At 56.7% G+C, this 18,849-nt stretch overlaps 1 protein-coding gene across 4 annotated transcripts in view; it reads right to left on the reverse strand.

Moving 5' to 3' along the window:
• LOXL2 (lysyl oxidase like 2) overlaps nucleotides 1-18,849 on the reverse strand; it is an 86,448-nt gene that overhangs the window by 51,604 nt on the left and 15,995 nt on the right. For all 4 annotated transcript variants that reach the window (XR_010989548.1, XR_010989547.1, XM_068156466.1 and 1 more), the window contains 2 exons: nucleotides 11,837-12,264; nucleotides 6,896-7,071 (listed from right to left, as the gene is read on the reverse strand). Coding sequence is in view for 2 of the 4 variants with exons in the window: in XM_068156466.1 (XP_068012567.1) it covers nucleotides 6,896-7,071; nucleotides 11,837-12,197 (537 nt within the window). In the remaining 2 variants the exon portion in view is untranslated. The remainder of the gene's footprint in view (nucleotides 1-6,895; nucleotides 7,072-11,836; nucleotides 12,265-18,849) is intronic.

Here is an 18,849-nt window from a genome sequence, read left to right on the forward strand (position 1 = left end):
GCTGTGGCTGTGCTCCCAGAATCCCAACTTATTGGCTTTGCTTTGCCCTCCCACCCCCACCTTGAGCTTGTCCTGGTCACCAGCTGGCTGCCCATGCCTGGGGGGTTCCCAAGAGCTCTGGAATGGCACAGGCTAAGGAAGGAGCTGGGGTCCTGTGGGCTGCCCAAGGGACCTCTGCTGCTGGGATTTTCCTCTGAGGTGGCCACACGACAGGGGCAGTTCTGGTGCCCCCAGCACAAGAGGGACATTGAACTGCTGCAGAGGGTCCAGAGGAGGCCACAGAGATGGCCAGGGGGCTGCAAAACCTCCCCTATGGGGACAGGCTGAGAGAGTTGGGGTTGTTTAGCCTGGAGAAGAGAAGGCTCCAGGCAGACCCGAGAGCAGCCTTCCAGTACCTTAAGGGGGTCCAGGAGAGCTGGGGAGGGACTTTTGGCAAGGGCTGGGAGTGCCAGGATGAGAGACAATGGCTTTGAGCTGGGAGAGGGGAGGTTGGGACAGGAGATGAGGGAAAAATTCTTTAGAGTGAGGACAGGGAGACACTGGGACAGGCTGCCCAGGGAGGCATGGATGCTCCCTCCCTGGAGGTGTTTGAGGCCAGGTTGGATGAGGCCTTGAGCAACCTGGGCTAGAGGGAGGTTGGAGCCAGGTGGGGTTGGTCTCTTCTCCCAGGCACCCAGCACCAGAACAAGAGGACACAGTCTCAAGCTGTGCCAGGGGAAGTTTAGGCTGGAGGTGAGGGGAAAGTTCTTCTCAGGAAGAGGAATTGGCCACTGGGATGTGCTGCCCAGGGAGGTGGTGGAGTCCCCAGCCCTGGAGGTGTTCAAAAAGGGCTTGGATGTGGCCCTTGGAGCCATGGTTTAGCTGTCAGGAGGTGTTGGGGGATAGGTAATAGGTTGGACTTGATGATCTCTGAGGTCTTTTCCAACCTTACTGATTCTCTGACTCTGTGTCCCTGCCCACGGCAGGGGGTTGGAACTGGATGATCTCGAAGGTGCCTTCCAACTCAGCCCACTCTATGAATCTGTGACAGTCTTTCACAGGATCATAGGATCACTAAGGTTGGAAATGACCTCGAGGATCATCAAGTCCAACCTATCAACACAGACCTCATGACCAGACCATGGCACCAAGTGCCACATCCAATCCCCTCTTGAACACCTCCAGGGATGGTGACTCCACCACCTCCCTGGGCAGCACATTCCAATGACCAACAACTCTCTCAGTGAAGAACTTTCTCCTCACCTCGAGTCTAAACCTCCCCTGGCACAGCTTGAGACTGTGGCCTCTTGTTCTGGTGCTGCTTGCCTGGGAGAAGAGACCAACCCCCACCTGGCTACAGCCACCTTTCAGGTAGTTGTAGAGGGCAATGAGGTCTCCCCTGAGCCTCCTCTTCTCCAGGCTAAGCAACCCCAGCTCCCTCAGCCTCTCCTCACAGGGCTGTGCTCCAGACCCCTCCCCAGCCTCCTTGCCCTTCTCTGGACACCTTCAAGTCTCTCAATGTCCTTCTTAACCTGAGGAGCCCAGAACTGGACACAGGACTCCAGGTGTGGCCTAACCAGTGCTGAGCACAGGGCAGAATGACCTCCCTGCTCCTGCTGGCCACACTGTTCCTGCTGCAGGCCAGGATGCCATTGGCCTTCTTGGCCCCCTGGGCACACTGCTGGCTCATGTTCAGGCAGGTCATATTCTTTGCCCACCATGAAGCCTGGAAAGCAGAAGGTGGCTGCCCCTTCCCTCCCCAGCCACGCTCCTGACACCCACAGCTGTTGGCAAGTACAGAACCAGAGCATCAGCTGCTTGGCAAAAGACCTCAGGATGCTCTGAGCCCAACCATGAGCTAACATCTCCCTGGTACCCAGCTGCTGGCCCAACACTCACAGGCTCCTGGGGCTGGGCTCAGCAGGCTGCACCCAGCACATTGACTGCAGCCACTGCTGGCTCCCCTTCATCTGCTGGCTGTCCAAACAGCAGTCTGCAGGCAGCCAGACCCACTTGGGAACCATCAGAGTTGTCACTAACTAGTGTGGGAAAGCAGCACTGGGAGCTGCAATTGAATAAATCAGCTCTCTGCATCTCTCCAACCAGGACTGCTCTGAGTAAAGCCTGGTTTGAAAAGCAGCCTAAGGGTTCAAACATCTTCCCCTGGAGAGCTCAGTGGGGAATCTGTTCTGGTGTAGCTCCCTCAGGGCCATAGCTGAAGCCAGTGGCACTGGGGGCAGCCACTGGGCAGCCTGGCCTAGTTGGATGTGTCCCTTGCTGGAGGATCTCTGCCATGGGGACAGGCTTGGAGAGTTGGGGCTGCTCAGCCTGGAGAAGGGAAGGCTCCAGGGAGACCTCAGAACTGCATCTCAGTATCTGAAGGGCACCTACAGGCAGGCTGGGGAGGGACTGTTCAGAAGGGGCTGTGGGGGTAGGACAAGGAGCAGTGGTTTGAGGCTGGAGCAGGGCAGGGTTAGGTTGGACATCAGGAGCAAGTTCTGCACAGTGAGGCTGGGGAGACACTGGGACAGGCTGCCCAGGGAGGTGCTTGAGGCTCCAGCCCTGCAGACATTCAAGCTCAGCCTTGCTGTGCCCCTGGGCAGCCTGCTCCAGTTGGAGATGTCCCTGCTGAGTGCAGGGGGGTTGGGCAAGATGCCCTTGGAGGGTCCCTGCCAACCCCATGCAATCTGTGTGCTGGGCTGGGGGTGCTCAGCAGCACTGCTGATGCCTCTCCTGGACCAAGCCACCTTCTCCTTCCCTCTGCAAGCACTCTTCTTGTGGTCCCATGGCCCAGCTGATGTGTGGCACTTGGCTGCTGGCTCAGCCCCTGTGGTTTGATGCAGTTGGCTGCAGCAAGCCCCAGGGTTCTCCTTTCCTTCCTTGCCTCCTGGCAGCTTCCTTTCATTAAGGAGCTTTTCCTCTCTAATACTAATGGACATTTTGGACTTCCTTACCTATGTCTTAGCTTTGCCAATTGCAAAAGGGATTTGTTTTGGAGGCTCTTGGACCTGACTTGCTCTGCAGGAAATAGTTACTGGGTTGTTTGGGTTGGGTTTGTAGACCTCCTTCCAATGACTTGGAGTGGATGCCCTTGGAGGGTCCCTTCCAACCCAAGGCAACCAGGTGGTGGAGGAACCTGACCACAGCATTTTGCTGCTCAGGAGACAATTCCCAGGCCCCTCAACCCCTGAGCTCTCATTCCAAAGAGCAAACATCACTTGGGGCAGGCTGCAGAAGGCAGCAGTGTCCAAAAGGATGATGTTTCCTCTGCTGAATGTGAGCTATGACACACAGCATTCCCAGGCATGTTAGAGAGGGCAAAGACACTCAGCTTGTGTTCACACAAACCTTCTGACCCCCCCCTGGTTTGGACTTGCTGACCCTCTGAGTAACCCTGCTCAGCATCTCTGCCTCCAACTATGCCACACCAGCTGCTAATGAGGTAAAGGCAAAGATCAGGGGGAGGAAGGCTGAGAGACAGAGAGAGGAGGAGAGAGCTGAAGCATCTGACAGCTAACTGTGACTGCAAAGTGCTTCCACAATGGCATCTGAAACATTTACAGCTCATCACCTTTAGCCTTCATCCTGCTGCAAGGAGGCCAGCAGAAGGAGAACCCTTCAGCTGCCAGGGATCTTAGGGGGACAGGAGATAAAAGCAGCCTGGTTTTGGAGAGGAGAAGGCCGCAGCAGAGGACTGAATGGTTCCTGAAGTGCTAGCAGAGGGGACCAGCACAGGGGCATGGCCACAGAGCTGAGGGGGACTGCTTTCTGTCACCAAGACAAAGGGACAGGCAGGCTGACAGCTCTCAGCTTAGTGCAGCTACTTCAAGCTCTTAGGCTCAGAGGATGTTAAGGGTTGGAAGAGACTTTTGAAGATGGAGTCCAAGCCCCCTGCCGGAGCAGGAGCAGAGAACCCAGCCCAGGGCACACAGGAACACATCCAGACAGGGCTGCAAAGGCTCCACACAAGGAGACTCCACAACCTCTCTGGGCAGCCTGCTCCAGGCCTCTGGCAGCCTCCCAGGGCAGAAGTTCCTCCTCCTGCTGAGCTGCAACCTCCTGGGCTGCACTTTCCATCCCTTGCCCCTTGGCCTGTGCCAGGGTGCAGCTGAGCAGAGCCTGTCCCCTCCCTCCTGCCCCCCAGCCCTCAGCTCTTGAGAGACATTGATCAGATCCCTCTCAGCCTTCTCCTCTCCACACTCAGCACCCCCAGGGCTCTCAGCCTCTCCTCCCCAGGCACTGCTGCAGTCCCTTCAGCAGCCTTGCAGCCCTCCCTTGGACTCTCTCCAGCAGCTCCCTGTCCCTGCTCAACTGGGGAGCCCAGAGCTGGATGCAATGTTCCAGGTGTGGCCTCAGCAGGGCAGAGCAGAGGGGGAGGAGAAGCTCCCTGGCCCTGCTGGCCACACTCCTCTGAATGCCCCCAGCACCCCCTTGGCCTTCTTGGCCCCCAGGGCACATTGCTGTGCCCTGCAGCCCTTGCTGCCCAGCAGCACTGCCAGCTCCTTCTCCTTGGGGCTGCTCTCCAGCAGATCCCCTCCCAGCCTGTGCTGCTGCAGGGGCCCTCAAGCAATGAGTGGAAGCAGTTGCTTGTCCCATCAGTGGCTGTGTCCTCATCCACACACAGCTTGCAGGCTGTGGGGACCAAGACCTCTCTCACCCCAATGTCTCCTGAGAGCCCTGGGGGGTGAGTCAGGCTCCTGCTGCATGAGCTGCTTGGCTTTCATGATTCATTTTCCTTCTATGTGAAGATAAATCTTCCCCACCACCACCACCCCCCCAGCACAAGTTAGCCCTCCATCACCTCATGTGCTCAGCTCATCAGTCAGCCTCCAGAGCTTAGCTAATGGAACAGCAGAGCCCAGAGCCTTCATGATTCATTTCTGAAGCATCTCAGTCTAGACTGAAGCATCTTTTCTTCCCAGGCCTCTGCCTTGAGGCTTCCCTGTGGCCTGGGGGAAGCACATGGCTGCCAAAGCCATCCCTGATGTTCCATGAGCAACAACAGGGCCATTGACAGAGGCAGCTCAGGATCCCTCCCTTCCCTCCAGAGCCAAGGGAAGCAAGGCAGAGAACAGAGGAGACCTCCAGGTCCATCGAGGCCAACTGCTGACCTGACACTGCCCAGTCCACCACTGAGCCATGGCCCTCAGCACCACATCTCTGGTGTTCTGAACACCTCCAGGGATGCTGATTCCACCACTTCCCTGGGCAGCCCCTTCCAGGCCTTAACCACTTTTCCAGTGATGTTTCTCCTAATATCTAACCTAAACCTCCCCTGGCACAGCCTGAGGCTGTTTCCTTCTCATCCTACTGCTGGTTACTGAGCTACCTGGGAGAAGAAACTCACCCCCAGCTGGCTCCAACCTCCTTTCAGGGAGCTGTAGAGAGCCAGGTGGTGTCCCCTCAGACTCCTTTTCTCCAGGCTTAACACCCTCAGGTGTCTCAGCTGCCTCTCCCCAGCCCTGTTCTCCAGCCCCCCAGCTCCCTCAGCTGCCTCTCCCCAGCCCTGTTCTCTAGACCCTTCCCTCAGCTGCCTCTCCCCAGCCCTGTTCTCTAGACCCTTCCCCAGCTCCCTCAGCTGCCTCTCCCCAGCCCTGTTCTCTAGACCCTTCCCCAGCTCCCTCAGCTGCCTCTCCCCAGCCCTCTCCTCTAGACCCTTCCCCAGCTTCCTTGCCCTTCTCTGGACACACTTTCCACATAGACAACCCATTGCAGAGCAGCAGGAACCCATCTCCTCCCCCTTGATTCTCATGCTGTATGAAACCCTCTCTCTAGTTCTTTGACACACAGTGCTCTGGGGTCAGCTGAAACTGAAATAGGGAAGTTGCCCAGCATCTATCTAAGAAGAGTCAAAGGTTCACTTTGAGCAGCTTGCAGCTCCCCATGGAACAGAACAGAGTAGAACAGAGCAGGTTGGAAAAGACCTGAAAGATCCTCCAGTCCAACCTATCCCCCAGCACCATCTGATCAATAAACCATGGCACCAAGTGCCTCATCCAGGCTCCTCCTAAACACCTCCTGGGATGGTGACTCCACCACCTCCCAGTGGCCAATCTCTCTTTCTGGTAAGAACTTCTTCCTAACATCCAGCCTGAACCTCCCCTGGCACAGCTGGAGGCTGTGTCCTCTTGTTCTGGTGCTGATTGCCTGCCTGGGAGAAGAGCCCAACCCCCACCTGGCTCCAACCTCCCTTCAGGGAGTTGCAGAGAGCAAGAAGGTCTCCCCTGAGCCTCCTCTTCTCCAGGCTAAGCAACCCCAGCTCCCTCAGCCTCTCCTCACAGGGCTGTGCCCCAGACCCCTCCCCAGCTTTGTTGCCCTTCTCTGGACACCTTCCAGCATCTCAACATCTTTCCTAACCTGAGGAGCCCAGAACTGGACACAGGACTCCAGGTGTGGCCTAACCAGTGCTGAGCACAGGGCACAATGACTTCCCTGCTCCTGCTGGCCACACTGCTCCTGACTCAGGCCAGGATGCCCTTGGCCTTCTTGGCCCCCTGGGCACACTGCTGGCTCATGTTCAGCTGCTCTCATTCAGCACCCCCAGGTCCCTTTCTGCCTGGCTGCTCTCAGCCACTCTGACCCCAGCCTGTAGCACTGCCTGGGGTTGCTGTGGCCACAGTGCAGCCCCTGGCACTTGGACTTGTTCAGTGCCATCCTGTTGGACTCTGCCCATCTGCCCAGCCTGGCAAGGTCCCTCTGCAGAGCTCTCCTACCCTCTAACAGATCAACTCCTGCCCCCAGCTTGGTGTCATCTGCAAACTTACTGCTGACTGCCTCAATCCCCTCCTCCAGATCATCAATGAAGATACTGAACAGGCTGGGGCCCAGCACTGATCCCTGGGGGACACCGCTAGTAGCAGGCTGCCCCCAGAAGGCTCTTGAGCAGCACCCTGCAGCTTTTTGGAGGAGGTTTTACCTCTATTTGGTTAAGCAGGGAGCTGTCAAACTTGAAGCCAGGGATCCTCTTCTCACTGCAGACCACTCCCACGTCTTCGGTGTGCTTGCAGTCGGTGACTCCCCAGCCATTGGAGGTGCAGGCTGCCAGGGTGGTCTCCTTGCCAGTGCAGTGGACATTGTCCATCCAAATTCTCCCTGAAGGGCAAAAAGACAAGCTGAACTGAGACTCACAACCAGGGGCTCAACCTGGCTTGTACTGAGAGCAAGAGAGGCTGCTGTGCTCTTGCTGGGCAAGGGGAAGAGGTGACCTGAGCGAAACAGCTAAGGAAGGTTCCCAGATGGCATCAGGTTGGAAGGGACCCCTCAAAGGTCACCTTGTCCAAGCCCCCTGCAGGCAGCAGGGACACCTCCAGCTAGAGCAGGCTGCCCAGGGCCATATCATAGAATCATAGAACTGTCAGGGCTGGAAGGGACCTCAAGGCTCAGCCAGTTCCAACCCCCCTGCCATGGGCAGGGACACCTCACACCACAGCAGGTTGCTCACAGCCACAGCCAGCCTGGCTGCAAACACCTCCAGGGATGAGGCTTCCACCACCTCCCTGCTGCCCCAAGGGAGTACCAACCTGCCTCTGGCCTTTTCAGGTCTCCTTCCATCCCTTCCTGCTGCCCCAAGGGAATACCAACCTGCCTCTGGCCTTTTCAGGTCTCCTTCCATCCCTTCCTGCTGCCCCAAGGGAATACCAACCTGCCTCTGGCCTCTTCAGGTCTCCTTCCACCCCTTCCTGCTGCCCCAAGGGAATGCCAACCTGCCTCTGGCCTTTTCAGGTCTCCTTCCACCACCTCCCTGCTGCCCCAAGGGAGTACCAACCTGCCTCTGGCCTCTTCAGGTCTCCTTCCATCCCTTCCTGCTGCCCCAAGGGAGTGTCTCCCCAGCCTCACTGTGCAGAGCTTCCTCCTGATGTCCAACCTAACTCTGCCCTGCTCCAGTACCAAACCCTTGCCTCTCATCCTATCCCCACAGTCCCTTCTGAACAGTCCCTCCCCAGCCTGCCTGTAGCTCCCCTGCAGATACTGAAATGCAGCTCTCAGGTCTGCCTGGAGCCTTCTCTTCTCCAGGCTGAACAGCCCAACTCTCCCAGCCTGTCCCCATAGGAAATTCTCCAGCCTCTGCTCATCCTGGTGACCTCCTCCAGACCCTCTCCATCAGCTCAGGATCTCTCTTGCATTGGGGGCCTCATAGCTGGACACAGCCCTGCAGGTGAGGTCTCCCCAGAGCAGAGCAGAGGGGCAGGATCCCCTCTCTCAACCTGCTGGCCACACTGCTTGGGATGAACCACCAAGTAGTAACTGGAGGCAGATCTGCCCCACAGCTTTCCCTCTCCCTTACCTGCATGGAAATGAGAACCTCAGCAGCAGGCTGAAGCAGCTCTGTGCTGCAGCCCTGTGCTGCAGCCCTGCTGATGGGGGAGAAAAGTGACTTACAGAATCAGTCAGTTTGGAAAAGACCTCAGAGATCAGCAAGTCCAAGCTGTCACCCAACCCCTCCTGACTAACTAAACCATGGCACCAAGTGCCACATCCAATCCCCTCTTGAACACCTCCAGGGGTGGGGACTCCACCACCTCCCTGGGCAGCACATTCCAGTGGCTAACAACTGTCTCTGGGAAGAGCTTTTTCCTCACCTCCAGCCTAAGGCTCCCTCTGATGACAGCCACTTCAGAGCCCACAGTGTCACCAGGTCCCCTCAGCTTGGCTGATTAGATCCTGCCCCCTGATCATGCTGACCAAACTATCCCCCCTGTATTTAAGGCTTCTCTTTGCATCATCTCTCAATCCCTCATTCAGTCTCCCACAGGAGACAGCTCAAAGCTTTGATTCAAGCCCTGAGCTTTGATTCCTGCCCAAGCTTTAACAAACCTCCACTGATTGGAGCCTCCTCCAGCCTAGAGGCTTTGACAACTAACTGCCAGCTGCAGTTGCAGAGATTCATAGAATGGGTTGGGTTGGAAAGGATCTTAAACCTCAGCCAGTTCCAACCCCCCTGCCATGGGCAGGGACACCTCCCACCAGCCCAGGCTGCTCAAGGCCTCATCCAGCCTGGCTTTGAACACCTCCAGAGGGGGACATCCACAGCCTCCCTGGGCAGCCTCTGCCAGGGTCTCCCCACCCTCACCAGGAAGAATTTCTTCCTAGTCTCCAGTCTCAATCTGCCCTCCTCAAACTCCAATCCATCCATTCATGGGCAGTGTTTGGCACTTGCTGAGTGGCCAACCCAGCCCTGCCCCTTGATGTTTATCCAGCAGAGAAGACTCTTCCATTAGTCACAGAATGTTAGGGCTTGGAAGGGACCTCCAGAGATCAACATTACCCAGGGCAGGTCACACAGGAACACATCCAGGTGGGTTTGGAAAGTCTCCACACCAGGAGACTCCACAACCTCTCTGGGCAGCCTGCTCCAGGCCTCCAGCACCCTCACACCAAACAACTTTCTCCTCCTCTTCAGGTGGAGCTTCCTAGGTTCCAACTTGTCGCTGTTGTTCCTTGTCCTGGCACTGGGCATCACCAACCAGAGCCTGGCACCTTCCTCCTGACCCCCACCCACTTCTCAGCTATTGATAGACATTGATCAGATCCCCTCTCAGCCTTCTAATCTCCACCCCCAGGGCTCTCAGTCTCTCTCCACAGCAGAGCTGTTCCAGTCCCTTCAGCATCGCCAGAGCCTCCCCTGGGCTCTCTCCAGCAGGTCTCTGTCCCTCTTGAGCTGGGGAGCCCCAAACTGGACACAGCATTGCAGCTGTGGTCTCAGCAGGGCAGAGCAGAGGAGCAGCAGAACCTCCCCAGCCCTGCTGGCCACACTTTCCCTGCTGCACCCCAGCAGACTGTTGGCTCTCTGGGCCCCAAGGGCACACTGCTGGCCCATGCAGAGCTTGCTGCCCAGCAGCACTCCCAGGTCTTCAACTCAACTCCAGGGCTTAAATCCCATAGCAACCTGCTTCTGCTTGGCTTTCAAATGCCATGGCCTCTCTCTCTCACTTTGAAACCTCCTCCTCTCTCCCCTCCAAGAGCCAAAGCCCACAGCTTGGCCCAGCACTGAAGGCTTCCCCTTCCAGCCAAGTCCCTGCTCACACTTCTTTTATGGGCAGCTTTATAGGTGTGAGCACTGAGTGGTGCTAAGTGACAGACACACACAGCCCCTGCTGCAGTGCAAACAGCCTGGCTGTGGCTTCCACCAGCCTGCCAGGCTTCAGTGTTGGCATCTCCATAGGTCAACATTTAGCTAGCAGCAGACAAGAAGGGAGTTAAGTCCCCTGAAATGCTGCTGACAAACATTTGCCACCTCCTGGAGCTTCCTGACTGTGCCCACAACTCCATAGAGTGGTTTGGGTTGGAAGGGACCTTAAAGGTCCTCTTGTCCAACCCCCCTGCAGGCAGCAGGGACATCCCCAACTAGAGCAGGTTGCTCAGAACCTCACCAACCCTGACCTTGAATGTCCCTAGGGCTGGGACCTCAACCACATCCCTGCACAACCTGTTCCAGTGTTCTACCACCCTCACAGTCCAGAACTTCCTCCTGATGTCCAACCTAAATCCCCCCTGCTCTAGTTCCTGCCCCTTGTCCTATCACTACCCACCCCTGTAACAAAAGTCTCTCTCCAGCATTCTTGTAGCCCCTTCAGGGACTGAAAGGCCACCAGAAGGTCTCCTTCACCCTGGAACCTTCTCTTCTCCAGGTTGAACAACCCCAACTCTCCCAGCCTGGCCTCACAGCAGAGCCCTTCCAGCCCTCCCAGCATTGCTGTGGCCTCCTCTGGACCCTCTTCAGCAGGTCCCTGTCTGTGCTGTGGGACTCCAGATCTGGCCCCAGCAGAGCACAGCAGAGGAGCAGAATCCCCAGCCTGGAAAGGATGCTCCAGGCCTCTGCTCAGTTTTGCCACCCTCAAACCTCCCTTCCACCTCGAATTAGATCAGCAGTGTGCCCAGGGGGCCAAGAGGGCCAAGGGCATCCTGGCCTGCAGCAGGAGCAGTGTGGCCAGCAGGAGCAGGGAGGTCATTGTGCCCTGTGCTCAGCACTGGTTAGGCCACACCTGGAGTCCTGTGTCCAGTTCTGGGCTCCTCAGTTTAAGAAGGACATTGAGAGACTTGAAGGTGTCCAGAGAAGGGCAAGGAGGCTGGGGAGGGGTCTGGAGCACAGCCCTGTGAGGAGAGGCTGAGGGAGCTGGGGTTGCTTAGCCTGGAGAAGAGGAGGCTCAGGGGAGAACTTCTTGCTCTCTCCAACTCCCTGAAGGGAGGTTGTTGCCAGGTGGGGGTTGGTCTCTTCTCCCAGGCAGCCAGCACCAGAACAAGAGGACACAATCTCAAGCTGTGCCAGGGGAAGTTTAGGCTGGAGGTGAGGAAAATGTTCTTCCCAGCAAGAGGAATTGGCTACTGGGATGTGCTGCCCAGGGAGGTGGTGGAGTCCCCAGCCCTGGAGGTGTTCAAGAGGGGATTGGATGTGGCACTTGGTGCCATGGTTTGGTTGTCAGGAGGTGTTGGGTGATTGGTTGGATTAGGTAATAGATTGGACTTGATGATCACTGAGCAACCTGCTGTGATGGAGGAGTTCCTGCCTGTGGCAGGGGGGTTGGAACTGGCTGATCCTTGAGGTCCCTTCCAACCCTGCCAGTTCTGGGATTCTATGGTCTCTGAGGTCTTTTCCAACCTGGTTGATTCTGTGTGTGTGTGTGTGAAGGATCACAGAACCATAGAATTGTCAGGGCTGGAAGGGACCTCAAGGCTCAGCCAGTTCCAGCCCCCCTGCCATGGCCAGGGACACCTCACACCACAGCAGGTTGCTCACAGCCACATCCAGCCTGGCTGCAAACACCTCCAGGCAGGAGGCTTCCACCACCTCCCTGGGCAACCTGGGAGAAGGCTTGGAGAGCCAGCTGGTGCCCACACTACTGCTCTGGAGTGACTTTACCTTCTCCTTTGCCATACTTGGAGCTGGGTAGCCAGGAGACAGCCTCCACGTAGCCCAGCTCCCTGCAGACCACGTGCGCGGCGTGGATGGAGAAGTCGTCGTCGCACACTGTGCCCCACTCCCCGTTGTAGAACACCTCCACCCTGCCTTCATTGTGCTTCCTCTTCTGCCCTGCCAGCCTCAGCTGGATCTTGGGGACGTCTGCTGGTCTCTGGGGGGGTTGGTACACCTGTGGGGGCGGCTCAGGGTAGCCAGGGAGGTAAGGCCAGTGCTCGTACTGGGCGAAGCCCGGCGGGCTCAGGGAGACGAAGAGGAGCAAGAGGAAGCAGTGGTCGTGGGGAAAGCCCAGCAGTGGCTCCATGCTCAGTGCTCACGGTGCTCAGAGCCAAATCCTCTTGCTAGCAGCTGCTGGTCAGTGCAGGGAGGTCCTGAAATGGAAGAGAAGGTTGAGTGAAGCGTGAGGTTGATGTGATTTTAGAGCTCTTGCTTCAGCAGGGGAAGAGACTCTGTCCTGTGCTGCCTGCATCACAGAACGGCCTCCAGAGCTCCCTTCTGACCTGTGAGGATCAGCTGAGGGAGCTGGGGGTGTCCAGGCTGGAGAAGAGGAGGCTGAGGGGAGACCTCATTGCTTTCTACATGTCCCTGAGGGAGGTTGGAGCTAGGAGGGGGCAGCCTCTGCTCCTGGGTGGCAAGAGGCAGGGGCAGAGGAAATGCTTCCAAGCTGCCCCAGGGGAGGTTCAGGCTGGAGGCTAGGAAATGTTTCTTCACAGAGAGGCTTCTCAAACACTGGAATGGTCTGCCCAGGGCAGTGGTGGAGTCCCCATCCCTGGGGGTGGTCAAGCAGCCTGGGGACCTGGTGCTTAGGGACATGGTTTAGGGTTGAGCCTTCGGGGCTGGGTCAAGGGTTGGACTGGATGAGCTTGGAGGTCTCTGCCAACCAGATCTATTCTGTGAGGTCACTGAGTCCAAACACTCTGGCTGAGGCAGGGGCAGCCCCCCAGGGGCAGGGGCAGCCCCCAGGGGCAGGGGCAGCCCCCAGGGTCAAAGCCAACTACTTCTTGTGGAATGGATGAACAAAGTGGACCAAAACACAACCAACCCAACCCCAAACAAACCAACCAACCAACCAACCCCATCCCAAACCCCAACAACAGAACACCACACTGAAACCATTTGTGAGTTTTGCTCCATGTGCTAAATGATTTCAGCTGGAAAATAATGCTGCTGCTGCTGCTTGTTGTTGTTGTTGTTGGATTGGGTTGGGTTTTGGTTTGCAGGATAAAAGTCTCCAGATCTCAAGTGCTAACAGTTGGATCTTCCCCAGCCTCTGGGAACCCAGCAGCTCAGTGTCCTCCAGCAAGCTCCAGCAAACCTTGGTTCAAATCACAGCAGGACACAATGGAATCCCCTCCTACTTTCACAAGGAGATTGAGACTTGTAAGTGGCCTCCTGCCAGCCCAGGCTGCTCCCAGCCCCATCCAGCCTGGCCCTGAGCACACCTCCAGGGAGGGAGCATCCACAGCCTCCCCTGGGCAACCTGTGCCAGACTCTCCCCACCCTCACTGGGAAGAACTTCTTCCTCATCTCCAGTCTCAACCTGCCCTCCTCAAGCTTCAGTCCATTGCTTCTTGTCCTGTCCCTACAACCCCTAATCCAAAGTCCCTCCCCAGCTCTCCTGGAGCCTCCTTCAGGTACTGGGAGGCTGCTCTGAGGTCTCCCTGGAGCCTTCTCTTCTCCAGGCTGAACAAACTCCAACCCTCCCAGCCTGGCCCCAGGAGGAGAGGCTCTCCAGCCCTCTGCTCATCTTTGTGGCCTCCTCTGGACCTGCTCCAAGAGCTCCCTGTCCTCCTTACATCATCTTTATCAGGAGGGACAACCTGAGGGTCCAGACCTTTTAAGCCCTGTTGAAAGACACTGGGAAAAACCTCCCTCCTGGTCCCAATTCCACCTGCAGAAGGGAATCCCAGAGGCTCTCTCCCTAGGATCAGAAGCCTGCCTTGCTTCAGGAGACAACCCTGCAGTGTGCTCTAGCAGCCACAGCCTGGGTTTTCCTCCCTCCCACCCCCCCCACCCCCCCCTCCAGGTCGTGTTACCATCTGCTCCAAAATAGTTCCACACTTCAGCCATGGAGAGACAAAGCCTGCACAGTGCTCACATGGCCCCAGAAAGAACACCTCCCATCCCCAGAGCTCTTGTTTATTGAGGTGGCTTCAGAGAGACCATTCAAGACTGAAGGCACAACGTCAGGAGCAGCACAGCCCTGTGGAATTTGAAGCCAGGCATGCAGCAACACAGGATGCCAGGCTGGAAGGCACCCCAAGGATCACAGAATCAAGAAGGTGGGAAAAGACCTCAGAGATCAGCAAGTCCAACCTGGCACCCAACACCTCCTGACAACTAAACCATGGCTCCAAGCACCACATCCAATCCCCTCTTGAACACCTCCAGGGGTGGGGACTCCACCACCTCCCTGGGCAGCACATCCCAGTGGCCAGCAACTCTCTCTGGGAGAAAGTTGTTTGGTGTGAGGGTGCTGGAGGCCTGGAGCAGGCTGCCCAGGGAGGTAGTGGAGTCTCCTGGTGTGGAGAGCTTCCAGCCCCACCTGGATGCATTCCTGTGTGCCCTGCTCTGGCAGGGGGAGGTTGGACTCAATCTCTGAAGGTTCCTTCCAGCCTCTACCATTTGTGTTTGAGTCAGGAGGAACTTGTGAAGGTCAAAGGGTAGGAAGGGCTGGTGGCTCTGTGCTTGCACAGTATCACCAAGGTTGGAAGAGACCTCAAAGGTCATCCAGTCCAACCTGGCACCACAGAGCTCATGACTAAACCATGGCACCAAGTGCCACATCCAATCCCCTCTGGAACCCCTCCAGGGATGGGGACTCCACCACCTCCCTGGGCAGCACATTCCAATGACAAATGACTCTCTCTGTGAACTACTTTCTCCTCCCCTCCAGCCTGAACTTCCCCTGGCACAGCTTGAGACTGTGTCCTCTTGTTCTGGTGCTGGCTGCCTGGGAGAAGAGACCAACCCCTTCCTGGCTCCAACCTCCCTTCAGGGAGTTGGAGAGAGCAAGAAGGTCTCCCCTGAGCCTCCTCTTCTCCAGGCTAAGCAACCCCAGCTCCCTCAGCCTCTCCTCACAGGGCTTGTGGAGAGGAGATCATCTGCTCCAACCTTCCTAAGGTGGCAATGAGCTGGCCCAGCAGCCTGGCAAGCTGAAAAGTGACCACTGTAGGGGGGACTCCACTGCTTCTCTTGGGAGAGGATTCCAATGGCCAAGGTGATACATTTTCTCCTGGATTCCAATGGGAAACTCCCAGGCAGCAACTTGTCCCCATCACCCCTTCCCTGCCTTCTCCATGGGACTCCTTGTCAGAAGGGAATCTCCATCCTCCTGGCAGCCTCCCTTCATGTCCTGCTCCATGGCAATAAGGTCTTCCCTGAGCCTTCTCTTCTCCAGGCTGCACAAACCCAGCTCTCAGCCCCTCCTCCCATGGCAGGTACTGGGCTTGCCTATGAGAAGAGGCTGAGGGAGCTGGGGTTGCTTAGCCTGGAGGAGAGGAGGCTCAGGGGAGACCTTCTTGCTCTCTCCAACTCCCTGCAGGGAGGTTGGAGCCAGGTGGGGGTTGGTCTCTTCTCTGAGGCAAGCAGCACCAGAACAAGAGGACACAGTCTCAAGCTGTGCCAGGGGAAGTTTAGGCTGGAGGTGAGGAGAAAGTTCTTCCCAGAAAGAGGAACTGCCCACTGGGCTGTGCTGCCCAGGGAGGTGGTGGAGTCCCCAGCCCTGGAGGTGTTCAATCAAGGCTTGGATGTGGCACTTGAAGCCAAGGTTTGGTTGTCAGGAGGTGTTAGGGGATAGCTTGGACTTGATGATCTCTGAGGTCTTTTCCAACCTGCTTGATTCTATGATTGACTTGGGGGTGCAAAAAGCTGGACAGGAGCCAGCACCAAGTGCTGCCAGCCCAGCCCCAGCCTGTCCTGGCCTGATCCCCAGCAGTGTGGGCAGCAGGGGCAGGGAGGGGATCCTCTGCTTAGCCCCCACCTCAGAGCAAGCTGCACAAGGCTGAACATTCTAAGGCCAAACTGAAGCTCAGCCTGGCAGGCTGCTTGGCTTCTGGTGGCTGTTGCCTCTCTTGGAGAGCTCATTCCTCCCCTCACACTCTCTCTCCCCCTCTGTAGCAGCCTCCAGACTTATGAATGATGTCATCCTAAAAGCACACATTTTGGTCTCCCCATTCAAAAGAATCCAAGACAGACCATTAAAAACCTATCAGATTGAGTCAGTGGAGAGGGTAGGAAAATACTGTGGGTCTGCTGGCTCCCCAGCCTGCAGTTGAGGCCATGAGACAATTCTCCATCACCACATTAATGTGTAACTTAAGGCTGGAAGGCAGGCTCCTGCTAGCTGCTGACTCAGCCCTTTTCAGGACCCCAGCCTGAAGCCTTGAAGGGAGCAGATGGCCACAGGCTCACAGGAGAGTGTGGGACAGCTCAATTCCAACACAACACTGAGCCTTTGCCTCTTCAGAGCCTCAGTGAGTGAAAGCAAGAGGAGCTTCATCTCCCTAAACCCAAAGCAAGAGGGACAGGGATCTGCTGGAGGGAGTCCAACAGAGGCTCAGAGGATGCTGAAGGGACTGCTGTGGAGGAAGGCTGAGAGCCCTGGGGCTGTTTAGGCTGGAGAAGAGAAGGCTGAGAGGGGATCTGATCAATGTCTATCAATAGCTGAGGGGTGGGGGTCAGGAGGAAGGTGCCAGGCTCTGGTTGGTGATGCCCAGTGACAGGACCAGGAACAACAGGGACAAGCTGGAACCCAGGAGGCTCCACCTGAAGAGGAGGAGAAACTTGCTTGGTGTGAGGGTGCTGGAGGCCTGGAGCAGGCTGCCCAGAGAGGTTGTGGAGTCTCCTGGTGTGGAGAGCTTCCAACCCCCTCTGGGATGCTTTCCTGGCTGGAGCAAGGGGCTTTGGTCTGGATGATCTCTGGAGGTCCCTTCCAACCCCTCCCATTCTGTGGTTCTCATTTCATCACATCAGGGCAGCAGAGAGCAAAGCCCCAGTATGATCTCTCTCAGCTTACACAGTCCAAAGCTAGAGACTTGCCACAGCTCTACCAGCTGCAACCTCCTGGCCTCTGCTTCCAGCTCAAACACACCTACACACCCTCCAACTTTCTGTGCCTCCTCCCCAGATCTTACAGGGTCTGAGCAGAGCACAGCTGGGAGAGTTTGCCAGCTGAGGAGGGCAAGCTACAAGGGACAAGACATTGAAGAGAACCCTAGAACAGCTCAGCTTGGAAGGCACCTCAGAGCTCATCCACCCCAACCTCCCCACCATGGGCAGGGACACCTCTCAGCTAGACTCAGCTGCTCAAAGTCTCATCCAGCCTGGCCTTGAAGACCCCCGGGGAGGAGGCAGCCACAGCCCCCCTGGGCAGCAAACATGCAGCACCTTTCCCTCCATGTCATGGTTGCAATTCACTTTGGGAAGCTCTTTATCACAGAATCAATAAGGCTGGAAAAGAGCTCAGAGATCATCAAGTCCAACCTGTCAGCCAACACCTCCTGACAACTAAGCCATGGCTCCAAGTGCCACATCCAATCCCCTCTTGAACACCTCCAGGGATGGGGACTCCACCACCTCCCTGGGCAGCACATTCCAATGGCTGACAACTCTCTCTGGGAAGAACTTTCTCCTCACCTCCAGCTTAAACTTCCCCTGGCACAGCTTGAGACTGTGTCCTCTTGTTCTCATGCTGGGTGCCTGGGAGGAGAGACCAACCCCCACCTGGCTGCAACCTCCCTTCAGGGAGTTGGAGAGAGCAAGAAGGTCTCCCCTGAGCCTCCTCTTCTCCAGGCTAAGCAACCCCAGCTCCCTCAGCCTCTCCTCACAGGGCTTGTGCTCAAGGCCTCTCTTTCCTTATCTCTTCCCTTTGCCTGCTGTTGCAGAATGAAGATGCCCCAGAGATGTGAACCAGGACAGCTCTCAGGCTGCTGGCCAGCCCCAGCTGGCTGCTCCACAGAACTTTGCCTCTTAAGAGGAAACAGAACTTACTCCCCAAACACACTTCCAAACCAATTAATAAGCAGGAAAAGGGATTTTATCTTTTTTTTCATCTAGTAGTATAAATCCTTTCATTTGCAGCTGGTAGAGGTGATTGGGATGACCAAGGGACCTGCTTGTGCTGAGCAAAAGCAGCAGTGTATATAGAATAGAATAGAATAGAATAGAATAGAATAGAATAGACCAGACCAGACCAGACCAGAGCAGACCAGGTTTGAAGAGACCTTCAAGATCATCCAGTCCAACCTATCACCCAACACCATCTGATCAACTAAACCATGGCACCATCCAGGCTCTTCCTAAACACCTCCAGTGATGGTGACTCCACCACCTCCCTGGGCATCACATCCCAGTGGCCAATCTCTCTTTCTGGGAAGAACTTCTTCCTAACAGCCAGCCTGAACCTCCCCTGACACAGCTTGAGACTGTGTCCTCTTGTTCTGGTGCTGGGTACCTGGGAGAAGAGACCAACCCCCACCTGGCTACAACCTCCCTTCAGTGGCTGCTAGAGATGCAGGATTCAACTCCTGTCCTCCTCAACAGGCTGCCCAGGGAGGCTGTGGCTGCCTCCTCCCTGGAGGTGTCCAAGACCAGGTTGGATGAGGCCTTGAGCAAGCTGGGCTGGGGGGAGGTGTCCCTGCTCATGGCAGGGGGTTGGCACTGGGTGAGCTTTGAGGTGCCTTCCAACCCAACCCATTCCTTGGTTCGTGAAGCAGAGGCAATCAGCTCAGAAATCAAGACCCTAGAAAAAGGTACCAGGTGAAAATCCACACCTGAGACACTGCCAGAACATCTCCCTGCATGCACAGAGTTAGCCAGGGCTAGCTGCCACAGAACCACGGCAATGGCCTCATCCAGTCCAACCCCCCTACAGCCAGCAGGGGCATCCCCAGCCAGAGCAGGCTGCTCAGAGCCCCACACAACCTGACCTGCAATGGTGCCAGGGATGGGGCAGC

This window comes from Melanerpes formicivorus, unplaced genomic scaffold (genome assembly GCF_026170545.1).
Source record: "Melanerpes formicivorus ecotype bairdi unplaced genomic scaffold, bMelFor1.0.p_v2 SCAF_34, whole genome shotgun sequence".
Classification (NCBI taxonomy): Eukaryota; Metazoa; Chordata; class Aves; order Piciformes; family Picidae; genus Melanerpes; species Melanerpes formicivorus.